This window comes from Meleagris gallopavo, chromosome 11, assembly GCF_000146605.3.
Source record: "Meleagris gallopavo isolate NT-WF06-2002-E0010 breed Aviagen turkey brand Nicholas breeding stock chromosome 11, Turkey_5.1, whole genome shotgun sequence".
Taxonomy (NCBI): domain Eukaryota; kingdom Metazoa; phylum Chordata; class Aves; order Galliformes; family Phasianidae; genus Meleagris; species Meleagris gallopavo.
This window is the reverse complement of record NC_015021.2, coordinates 14,745,140-14,757,644: the sequence shown is the minus strand read 5'-3', so window position 1 is coordinate 14,757,644 and position 12,505 is coordinate 14,745,140. Positions and strand designations below refer to the sequence as shown.

Below are 12,505 nucleotides of genomic sequence, written 5' to 3'. Positions count from 1 at the left end.
GAACAGGCTCTAGTGCTTTCCAAAAGAGTGATGTTATACATTTTCCACAGTAACACCAACAATGGGAGACATGCAAAAGGCAGAACTGCTTTGCACAGAAGGGCCTTTTTTCTCTCTCCAATATTTAGGTTTTTGTTTCCCACTATGATCGGACTTTCCTGGCTTTAGTTTCTTGTCCCAGTTAAGAAGGAAACAAAAAGATATGAATGAAATCAGAAACATTTGGAACAAGCCATAGAAATAAATAGTTTTTGTGTTTCTTAGATTCTTGGCTACATCTTTTCAAATGGCCTCCTCCGGTGCCCTGTCTGCTGCATCCACCCCAGAGATTTGCATTTCCTGCTTTGCCCTGACCCTTTGCTGTGCACAGGCTGTGTACCAATGAAACACTGAGTAGAAAGCAAAGCAAACAAGGAAATGACGATTACGTGATAGAAAAGATGGGAGAACGGTTGCAACTTTGCACCCACCAAAATTTGCCCCTATAATGCTAATCCTCTGGTGTTTCTCCAAAAACAGAAGATCGAACGCTCCGCAAGCTTCAATGAAAAAACATCAATTTCCATCACCCTGAATAATAGAAAGCACTCTGGTCCTGTATTAACACATTTAATGTCTTTGGAAGGGAAGTTTCTTCAACCACGAATTGTGATACTTTACAAAACTTCATGCCCTCTGTAAAATACAATTGCAACATGCAATGCTAGTACCTAACATTTGCCCAGTGCCTTTCATTAGAAGCTTTCAGTGCCATTTTCAAACAATTAAGCTGGGAGTGCTCATTAAATACTTGCCTCATTTCACAGTTAGATAAAATCATGCAGGTAAAAAAGCAGCTGTCCATGATGAAACTGCATGAGTGTGGCAGAGTTAAATCAGCTGAAAGATTTCAAAGCCATCCACAAGGTTTGGATCTTCTCAGCCTTAAGTAATATAAAAATATTATGTAAAGCTTTCTTTGTGAGCCACTGCTGAAGAAACAAGAAGAAAAACCTCCTGGAAGCAATTCTGCGCAGGCTGTCTAGGTGAGATCACAGCTGCTATCCAAACAGACTATGTATGGCAAGAAGATGCTTTCTGTAAAACTGAAGGAGTTGCAGGAGGATAAGGAATACATTTACAAGATGGCATGGACAAGATATCTGTCCTTCATCTCACTCAGCCTCAGCAGATGGGTTTGCCCAGGTCAGGTGCCTAGTCATAACCAAAAGTCTCGTGCTGTCTTCATGTTTAGACTACGGACTAGTTAGTCAGCAGTGTGCTAGTTGACATTAAAAGGATTAGTAAATTAAGCTCAAATAATTGTCTTAAAAACCTTGACTGTTAAATGTTTATATTTGAGAGGATCAAAAGGAAATCTTCTTTGTAGTGTGCACTATGGTCAGGAAGGGGCAGAGAGGGATTTAAATGGCTTAGCTGCAAAACTGTTATCACCTAGATAAGTCCCAGTGCAATAATTCAGCAATAAAAGCAAGAAATCCACTTGGAATTTGTTTCCAAAAATGACTGTCTGACTGACTTTATTTGCTTGAAAGAGCTTGGTCAGAAGAAGCAGAGAATGCTACTGAAATGCAGTCAAGAATATAAAAATAATCACTTTCCAGTGACTTCTCAACTGCAGGTTTCAGCATCTTTTGTTTGTTGTTTTTTTTTTTAAGCTAGTTGAAGAATACAGTCTGGATCTAGTACCTGAGTGCTACCACAGGTCAAACAGAAGTGCAGTCTTTCCCTGAACTATCCCACTGAATGGCAACTGAAAACCAGTAAAGCTGAAGCAGCACGAAGGTCACAGGCTGGAGTGCAGGATTAAATCCAAAGTAACATCTAGAGTTGGAGCACAGATACAAATGGGTGCAGTTTATCAGCTTATCCCTCTCTCTAAATTGCTAGCTTTCATGCCAATAACAAAGAGAGAGAGGAGCTTCTACTGCTGTAGGTGGTATCTTGAGGAATCAGACTTGTGGGTCTGCTTCACTTCAGTGATAAGCAAGAAAGCAACACCACACTGAGCCACTGAATCTGTTACCCACAGCACAGGGCCTGGAGACCTCCCATGAGAGACAGGATGCTCAAGCACAACAAATGTGGGAGTGGAACACATCCTATCATCTTGATAATACAAGTATTGTTTTGCTTTCATGCAGCTTCCTTCCTTTATTGCAAATCAAGATCTCAAACTACTCTTTTGTCTATATATCTTTTCTAGTGAAGTCTAGAAAGTTCTGCCTGTTACATTTAGGCAGACCAACAATGTCAGAATGTCTATCACCTAACAGACTGCAGAGTTCCCAAAAGCTGGTAGAAGGGAGCAACACAAAGTTGCAGGGATGAGTAACGTGAGGTGGGTGGACAGCACGAAGCTGCCAGGCTACAGGGAGAGAATGCATTTGCCAGCTGCTAACCTGACCAAGAGCCGCCACAAACTCCCCATGACACCAGTTCTTCAAAGCAGAAGAATGCTGAGACTAGACAGGAAAACATAGGACAGTCTCTACCTGTACTTAAGTTTCAAAGTAACAATGTCCAAGATAATTTGATCTGCCAAGCATTCAGAAAATCTCTGCAATAAAACTACCCTTAAAATACGTAATACATTCCAGACAAAAACATAAAGCTTTCAGATTAGGTGCCAAACACCAAATTTTCAGTTTTCAATAGCTCTTTTGAGAAAAAGCCTACTTTGCCTCACAAACACTTCTTCAAATAACTTGTCTTTTGGGTCCGTAGGTACTTTCAAAGCAGTTTCTTTCCACATTAGCAGAGGTATCGTGTAATACGCTACCTGTAATAACATCAGAGCCTTTTCAAAATGTGATGAAATCAAAACAGAACAAAAACAAAGCAATGTTGCACCAACCCAAGGAGGAGCGACAGACCAGGCTTTTTGTCATTACCTTAAATCTCTCCTTTTGGCCATCTCTCCCGGTGAGATAACCCAGGGCAGGCTTTGGGGAAGGCATTCCAGGGCTTCGGGGGAAAAGTCAGAGAAATCCACGCCATACTCTGTCAGGATTCCTTCCGTTTCCGGCTCGATCTCCCCCGCCTGACCAAGACTTTTGGCCAACTGCCTGCAAAGAGGAAGAGAGAAAGGGTTGCAAAAGCTTCTTCCCTTGAGATCCTCCTTCCCCTTATAACTTTAAAAAGTGATTCAGTCCCACAATCTGAAATGGAAAGCAAGATCCCACCTGATCCTGGGCAGCTCTGCAGAAGACAGCTGAGCTGCTGGGATGCTCTGCATAGCTCTCTCCGTCCCAGAGCTACAGACCTCCCCACTTGGGGAAACTGCTGCCCCATGAAGGCAAAGGTGCAAAGAACCCTTGCTGCCTTTCTTACAAGAGCCTGCAAGAACAGACGTGCCCACAGATTGCCTCTCCATTCGCTGTCCAGGCTTCCTTCAAACCTGTGTGCTCCTACTAGTTTGTTCCTCCTCTCCTGGCGACACAGAGATCTCAGAAACATGATCTAGAAGCAAATCATAGACAAGGGAACTTGTCCCACACGCTAATAGCCTTTGCTGCAGTAATCTGCACATGTGTGGATGAGGTGGCTGCTCTATTATGCTTAGAGCAAATTTCCATCTGTCCTACTGCAAACCCCATGGCACATTGGTTGAGAGCTCTGGTGTCAAACAAGTGCTCGGTTATGGATGCAGTGCACCAAGTGGGGTTCCAAAGGAGGGGGGAATTGCTGTCTCCCTGTCTGCTTACAAACATTACAGGAGAATCGAAGTCCCGCAGTGACTCTCCTCCCCTTCCTCATCTCTAGAATGCTCTATAATACACAGAGGCAAATATATATATGTATATAATTATTTTTTGAATATACTGCCATTAGGGTGAATGGAACATTGCAGACAATAGAGATAACACTGCCAGTCCAAGAAAATTACAACTGAAATTAAGGCAAATCCATCAAAATATGACACAACAGAGAGGGGTAATAACACAGTGCAAATACAGCCACTCTAATACGTGTTTTTCCACTGCATAAAATACACAATAACAGTATTGATCCTTTTGCTTTAATTCTAATGAGTGAGAACAGGCACTAATGGATTTTCAAAATCTGGGCCAAAGCAGCGTACTTGTCATTTGGACTAGCAAGATGCTCTCAGTGCTTCAAACGTGCCATAAACCCACAGAACAAACCCCATCCGTGCAGTGCAAGCAAGCCCATCTTCCTTATGGGAGCAGAGCTCTCTCTTCACAACGGGAAGGGCTGCGTAATAAACCTGTCACATTGTGTAATACACTGAAAAGGATTGTGCGCCTTGTGGTGTGGTAAATTGCAGAGTTCACATTGCCTAGCTTTAAAATAAAAATGAAAACAAGGATAAAAGATATTTCCCTCCATTGTTTCAATTTTATGTGCAAACTCTACGGCAGAAATACGTGCGCATTTGGCACTGAGGCTTAATTCTCCACTTCTGCAGCTCGGTCCCAGCCTGATCTTTATTTTAATGTAAATAAACGAGGCATCAGTTTTATCTCCTCCTCTCTCAGCAGTAACAATAAACCAGAGAAATCACTACTTCATTTCCAGGATCTAATGTGCAGCTGGGAGACTTCACAAGGATGGGTCTATGGGTCTGTGGGTCTGCTTGCCCCCCGGAATCTGTGCTCAAACCTTGCACCTTGCACCCAGCTCCATAAAGCAAGGAAGAAGTACCTTGACCCAGACAACTTCCCTGACCAGATGGATAGACAGAAATTTAAAAAAAGGAGGAAAAAGGACACGTTGCCCTATCAAAAAGAAAGGGCAAGAGCTTAAGTCTTGGGTGCCCCTTTCCTCAGAAGGGCAGCAAGCAGGAGGGTGGCTGGAGGGCCACACTACAAGTCATGGAAAGCACCTTTTAATGCCAGAGTGCTTTCCAGCTCAGTTTTGAAACTCATGTTTTCTTGATCCGTTTACTGAAATTAGATTAGGAACCATAAGGAGTTTACCCAGAGGTCTGATATAGGACTAATATTTTTTAATAGTAATTAACATTTGATTTACGGTGTTCCAGGGAACATTTCCCAAGTACCTTGAAACAAAAACTGTACAAGTGGCTTTAATTGGGGCCATGCTACAGTCACACAGACATGATGACTTGCATCAGAGCAAAATCTGACAGGACAGCATGTGATCAAAGGTAACGCATATAGGATCACCAATGGCCCCAGAGTTAACGGCCAGGCTCACTCATGGGGCTCTGCGGCCACCGAGGGTAGCAAGAATAGTTCAAGAGACTTATAAACAACAACAGGCACTGGGCCCAGCAGCGGTCACGGCATCTGTGGCACCCCAGGCTTGCAGGTTTTTTTTTCCTCCAAATGTTAGAAGGTGAAAAATGAATCAGATGTTGCTTGTGACGTTGATGGGAGAGTATTAGAACAGCCTGGGGGGCTGCTTTAATGCCCTCGTGTTGACGTCGGGCCCAGGTAGTACGCAGCCAGGGAAAGCACTGATGGCAACGTGGTGCAGTTGGGATGTGGGGAGGCCAACCATGGCTCCAGGCTCACTGAGCTGCTCCGAGCTGCCAACTCACCACGGCCTCATCTCCCACAACTGCGTGCCTGAGGCAGTCACACTCCCGCTGCCATCTGCCCCTTCACAAGGATGTTGATCAAATCTATTCAGCCAGCCGTTTCCACAAACGTACATTGGAACCCTCTCCATTCTCCAGACTCAGCCAAAACCAGCCAGTGCTGTCAAAGGTTACACGATAAGAACTCTCCAAAAAAGACCACGCATAATTATACAAGGCTTGTTTCTTTTAGAAAGCCAGGCAGGCTCCCAGATGGAAGTCAGTAACTTCCCCAGGGACTTCATAGCCGTTCTCAGTCTCCCCCTAGAGCAGAGATACCCACAGCCATTCTATACAGAGGGTCTCTTTGAGCAGCAGCAGAATCACTGAATGGTTTGAGCTGGAAAGGTCCCAGTAAGACCATGTAGTTCCAACCCCCTGCCATGGGCAGGGATATCTCCCAGCAGATCAGGCTGACCAAAATCCAATCCAACCTGGCCTTGAGCTCCTCCAGGGATGGGGCTACTTTTCTGGGCAGCCTGTGCCAATACCTCACCACCCCCTGAGTAAAGTATTTCTTCCTTCTATCTAACTTAAACTTTCATATTTTCATTTTAAAACACCATTACCCCTTGTCTTGTCAGTTTTTCCAACAGGCCCCTTTGGGTATGGGAAGGTTGCAATGAGGTCTTCCCAGAGCCTTCTCTCCTCCAGGCTGAACAACCCCAGCTCTCTTAGCCCCTCTTCACAGGAGGAATGCTCCAGCCTCCTCAACACCCTCCACATCAGTAACTACAGACCACTTTGATGAAAAGCTACTAATGCAAAGTTTCCTATTCTTTTTCCATAGTTTTATTCATCATCATACTGTAGTGGCAAAAAGTAAAGACTCCACCCTTAGCCATCTCCAAACATGCGGGGATGTCTCAACTAATGCTCCAAACAGCCTTAGATTTCATCACTGATAAGAGATCTCCAGGAAACAACTGTACACAGCAGTACTTGTAATATTTATCTGAAACAGGAGAATATTCTGTAGCTGTTTTGCTTTATCTGCGACCTGAAGCAGGTTCAGTGAAACGGCATTTTGCTGTCACAGTAAAATCACATCACATGTAGAAAGGAGTACGGCAGCATACATTCACAGCATCACCAGTTAGATACGGAGCTGTTGGGTCCTCCCTGCTCCTTCCAGCAGTCAGGGTGACACGAGGTGGCCTTCAGAGGGGACCGTGTCTCAGTGGTGACCACCAGGTGGCAATCACGACACAGAAACGCACCCCCTCCCCAAGGGGACCTCCAGGGGCTGCCAGGTTTCCCGCTCTGCAGGTGACCACTCTGGTTGACCAGTGCCACCACCAGGCCCTTAGCTGGGACATCCCAGTGCCACGTGTGGTCACCACGAAGATCAGAACATCCTGTGAACTCCGAACACAGCACCAAGCTTCCCAAGGGAAAAGGAAAGCTGATGAAGGCGCACAACCAGCCTGCAGGAGTTCAACTGCAGGACAAAAAGTGCCTGAAAACACCTAAGACATCCAGAAGAAATTACTGCCAACCTCGCAGGGAGTTTTCCTTGTACTTCCAGCAGATGTACGTGGTGCATTAAGAAGATCTACAGGTCTTCTGTCCAGACATTTTCAGAATGATGGCAGTACTGCCAAAGGCATATCACAAAGTCTGTGGACAGAAGTAAGGGGTGCACTGCCTCAGCAGGGACTATCCCTAGAGCTATGAGCAACTTGTTTCCTCAATTCCCCTAGAGCAGGCAGTGATGGAAAGAAGTATCTGAGGCCAAGCAGCATGACAGTGCCACAAGGGATGACAAGAGCAGAAAGGAAAACCTGACTGCCAGCTGTAAAACTGTATATAGCTGTAAAACTAATGGCCTCACATTAGCTGAGCCTGTGTTAAAGAAGATACAGACCCAGAAGGATGTAGTGACAAGTCTCCAGTCAACAAAACCAAGGTTGGACATTCAGCTTCCTTAACTAGTCACCTGGCCAAGCAAGTTCAGAAAACCAAGGGTGCAATGAGTTGCTGGTCACCTGCTCATCTTTCAGGTGATGAAAGCTAGCAAGATAGCCAGCAAGATAGCCAGCTTATCAACACGCTCCGAAAGAAACAGGAACTTCTGGGACTTTCAAGAGGTTTCCTTGAATTACACTCTCTAAGCAAACATGTATTTATAGTTAAAACAAAATGGGTCACAAGGTTTTACGCTCCCATCTCCACAAGGAACTTACTGAAGTGCAGCTGAGTCGCAGAGGAAACGCTATGTATGAAGACAATCGTGGAGGTTTTCTTTCCTGACAACACCCTTTACATCTTGGAAACTACCAAAATATCCAGATGAGAATATGCAATGCTGTCAGAAGCACAATTAAAGAAAAATGCATTAGCGCCCTCCCAAAAAAAACCTTAGCCCATCCTCCTAATTCGTTTTGCTTGTGTGGGACAGGATGCCAAGCAGCACAATCACCCTCCAGTCTTTTCTCTGTTGGAGTCAAAGACAAAAAAACCTCTCTGCCAACAGGCAACTTAGTCATAGTGAAGTTCACAGCACAGCCAGCCCCTAGTTAAGAGGGGCTCAAAGGGAGGCCACTTCAGTTCATACACAACAGTTTACCCATAAAATACAGAGTGACCTAACTGCTCATGTGTCTCTCAAGAAGTACATCTGAAACTTGCTGTTACAAAGCAGCCACAACTGATATAAACTTTGGAAAACAGAAAAAAATCCGGAGGGCAAGAGGGACTTCAGTTGCTTTTAGTTTTAGGGCTGATAGGTCTGTGCCAGCACATTTCAAAACAAAAGTTTTGATGCAAGTTTTCAGTTTTACAAGGAGTTTGAGCTGAGAACTCTAAAAACATCCCAATGCTCCATCAGAATAAGTTTGCAGGAGGAAGAGAAAGTGGCTTTATGCCCAACTCCCACTACCGTACATATTCCAGATTACCTCCAGATCCCAATCACCTTTAACATTTGGCCACATTGTTTCCATGTGTCAAAGCTATCTACTCTACATTACCAACTAAATCAGGACTACTCCACTTTTCCCAAGGTGACTGAACAGATTTATTAATGTCCACCACTACTTATTAAGGCCCACTCAATAGGAAACAGTGCAGGTGCTCAGGTGGGTGCTTAGTGCACTGCAGCAGTTCCCAAGAAAGAGCAAAAATGCTAAGGACTACAAGGTTTTCACCAGAGAGAGGTAAGATGAACTTGCAATCTGGATCCAGTTCTGCACAGACATTGGCTTAAAATCTTCACCTTCACAGCAACACCTCTGATTTGAACTCTGGACAGCAATGGCCTTACTAAAAAGCAGAGTGTAACATCATTCTAATCTGTTTCAGATGTCAATGAATCCTTTTGTGATTTCTAGCATCCTTTCTTGAAGCAATGCAAATTTAAATATCACAATATTTGTGACTTCTTTCTACTTAAAAGAAAACCAAAGAGGAGCCCCACAGCTACTGACCTTCATCCTCTAGCAGCGAATTTGCTTACACACTTTGCACTTTTCTTACACGGATGGAAAAAAGGCTGAAAGGTGTCCAGCACCCTGCAGTGCTTGTGCTGGTCGAGCTAAGGACCTGTGTGTGTTCTCTCTAGACTGTAAGCTCTTTGAGCAAGGACTGCACACTCATTAATGTTGTGATATCCCAGCAAATCAGAGCAAGCACCAAAAGAAATTAATATTATATTGCCATGAGACATAACTAGCAGTGAGCAGTCATTAGCCTCTGAGTTTCTCCACTAGCTATAGGAGGTATGCAAGGCAAGTATCTTGCTAATCACAGAATCACCTGAGTTGGCAGGGACCTCAAGGATCATGAATCTCCAACCTCCCTTCAACAGGCAGGGCCACCAGCCTTCACATTTAATACATGACCAGGCTGTCCAGGACCCCATCCAAGCCAGCCTTGAACACCTCCAGGGACAGGACATCCACAAACTCACTGGGCAGGTAACAGATTCATGTCTTTATTGCATACATCGAAATAAGTGACTCTCATTTATCTCTGCTTTCAATAGCAGCCACATACCCTGATGCAAAGTTGCTGTCTTCTTTCCAATCCACTATGCGACAGATGAAGAGCATATTTGAATAGTCCTCAGGTCTGGCCACAAAGTCTGAGGGGCAGTCTGCCAAAGACACGTAGGCTCTGGGCACTCTGTGGTCCACAGGTGAGAACATGGCACACTTCTTGAAGAGCTCACTGTTCTTGTCTGCCAGAAGCTTGATGAAGCCTGTAGCTGCTCGAGAATGCTTCTTTTCCAAAATATAGACCACCTGGAAGAGGCAAGCTTTTCTATAGTCAATACCTTCAGATAAACTTATTTTCTGCAGCAGAACAGGGGTACACAGAGGCTCAACAGAATACCTTGGAAAATCACAACGCCTATATCCTATAGTTTCTTATGCATATGTTTTTGTGTGCATTTTTAAACTGAGCACCTATTTACAGTGTATTTTCCTTGCCATCTTGCTGATGGCTATAGATGAGCTATGTGCCTTCCAAGTGCTAGCTCTCTACAGCGATTTTCTTGATTACAGAACAAAACCAGACATGAAGCAGATGCTTCCAAATGCAGGGAATTAGCCACAACATACAAGCAACTCCTGTTAGATCTTTCATTTGTATCCTCGGCCTGCGATTTTGACATTCAGTGCAGAACAGGCCAGTTCAAAAACGGTGCCTCTGGCAGATCCAATGCTAACCACAGGAAAGGATGTGCTGTGGGGAATTTGGCAGTTCTCTCCTCTCTGTGCTTTCTGAAGTTAGGGGTTATTTTACCTTTATACAAGACTGCTTTGAAAAGAATAATAAATTACAATATCATTAAATAATTGTTCCAGAGAGGTGTTCATCCAGGCTATATTTTTGTAGACTATAATAAATCAACTGGATAACAGAAATACTATAGCTGATTTCCTAAACTTATACAGACGAGTCCTTCCTGAAGGTTTCAGAAGCTGCACCTCTGTGTGATTCTGAATGCTGCAACTGCCACGCTGGAGGAGACCAGTGGGCAGCCCAGCCCAGAATGGGGACCAGAATGAGAGGCTGCACAGGAAAGCACAAGATGTGGAAAAGACCTGACCCAGCCTGTCCCACCAGTCTCTTGACATTCGAAGATTGGCTCAAGTCTTGAACCAACAGCACTAACAGCCCTTCCAAAGTCTTTAAGTATTAATTCTGACAACTCTGGATATTCTGACACACATACTAGTTATCCAATTTTCTTTTTTTCTGATTCTTGTTAAATAATTTTGCCTAACAAAGAAAGGGAATTTAAACTAGCATAATTGGAAAAAATAACAAAACACTTGAGGTTTATCAGATCGGACAATTATCTTTGAAACAGGGAATGTTTAGTCAAAGATCAACAAATGGGGGCTAGAGGGAGGCCAATGCTGGTCCTCCTTCAGCCTCTGGAAGCACACTCATGCTGCCACTTTCTATGGACTTACCTTAGCTGTCCTTTGAAGGAACTTATCTGGGAGGAGCCTGGGATCGTTCACCTTGGGTACCTCCTCTTGTTTTGTTCTGTGCACAGCACCGATCCCACCAGCTTTCACTGCAACAAATGAGAAACACAGCCGTTACTGTAGCATGTTTCCATCATGAATTTATGTTGGACTTTTGCTGTAAAATACGATGTGAGGTGCATGAATTAGACTTATCTGAAAGGAGAGAGCTCTCAAGTGCTTGCATAGCCAAGTATTAAGCAACTTTATTTCTCCAGACTACAAAAGAAAGCAGGTATATGCTCACTTACCATGGAGATCTGCTGAAAAACAACAAAAGTCAAAACAAATCCAAACTTTACAAGTACAAATTTATCAGCCATAATAAACAAAATGGTGGAAAACACTATTTCTTAAATACTAAGAAATACATTAATTTCCTGGCACTGCTTAGTTGGAGTCATTAACATTATATAAACAGTCCTTTAAGTACATACATTCATTTAATATTTAATTTCCTTAACAAATGTTATGCAAGGTTATAAAACACATGTTTATCTTAGACATTGAAACCACATCTACTAAGCTGACCCTCTTCGGCTGCAGACCAGGATTATTAAAAAGCCTTATGAAAGTAAGTGCTGTGTATGACAAACAGCCACGCTCCTTCCCCTTGATACTCCTTCACCAGATGCCAAGAGTATTTAAATCAACTGACAGCTAAATTCCAGTTTACAATTTTCACAATGAAAGTATCTGTTACAGGCAGCCAGCACGCCAATGCTTTCTGTATTTACAAACAGCCAACGCAATCCTTGCCATCCAGACGGCTTGGACCAGCCCCTGCGAGCCAAATGGCTGCTGAGAGCCCGTGGCTACTGGTCTGACAGCAGCTTTAGAACGTGATTTTTTCTGGAAGAGGCTCAGGAGAGACCTTACTGCTCTCTACAACTCCCTGAAAAGAGATTGTGGTGAGGTGGGGTTCAGCCTCTTCTCGCAGGTAACAGCGATAGGACGACAGAGAATGGCCTCAGGTTAATGCCAGGGGACATTCAGCTTGGATATTTGGGAAAAATGCTTCTCAGAGAGAGAGGTGATGCACTGGCACAGGCTGCCCAGGGAGTGGTGGAGTCACCGTCCCTGGAGGTGTTCAAGAACCATGAGAATGTGGCACTGAGAGACGTGGTCAGTGCGCAATATTGGTGGTAGTTATATTAGGTGATCCTAGAGGTCTTTTCCAATCGTAGTGATTTTGTGATTCTCCCTGTGATTTTGCTGGATGAACTCGGGTTTGCCACAACAAGGGTTACCGAGGGATAAATCCCCCATGGAGCCTTGTGATTATAAACAAGTTGGAAAAAAAAAACCTGCTGGGATCATTATACACAGTTTAAAAAGTGGAGATATTCAAGTTACACACCTCATTGCTTTCTCCTCTAAGATCGCTGTCAGCTAGAGGCTGGGCCAGGAAATTGGTCAGCAAAGAATAAAAGCAGGAGCCATTCTATTTTCT

The 12,505-nt window shown here is 44.0% G+C and overlaps 1 protein-coding gene across 2 annotated transcripts in view; it reads right to left on the bottom strand.

Annotated features, from left to right (window-relative positions):
- DIS3L2 (DIS3 like 3'-5' exoribonuclease 2) overlaps positions 1-12,505 on the bottom strand; it is a 163,657-nt gene that overhangs the window by 87,426 nt on the left and 63,726 nt on the right. For both annotated transcript variants that reach the window (XM_010716800.3, XM_010716801.3), the window contains exons 8-10: positions 10,996-11,102; positions 9,566-9,813; positions 2,895-3,068 (exon numbers count right to left, since the gene is read on the bottom strand). In XM_010716800.3, the coding sequence (XP_010715102.1) occupies positions 2,895-3,068; positions 9,566-9,813; positions 10,996-11,102 (529 nt within the window). The remainder of the gene's footprint in view (positions 1-2,894; positions 3,069-9,565; positions 9,814-10,995; positions 11,103-12,505) is intronic.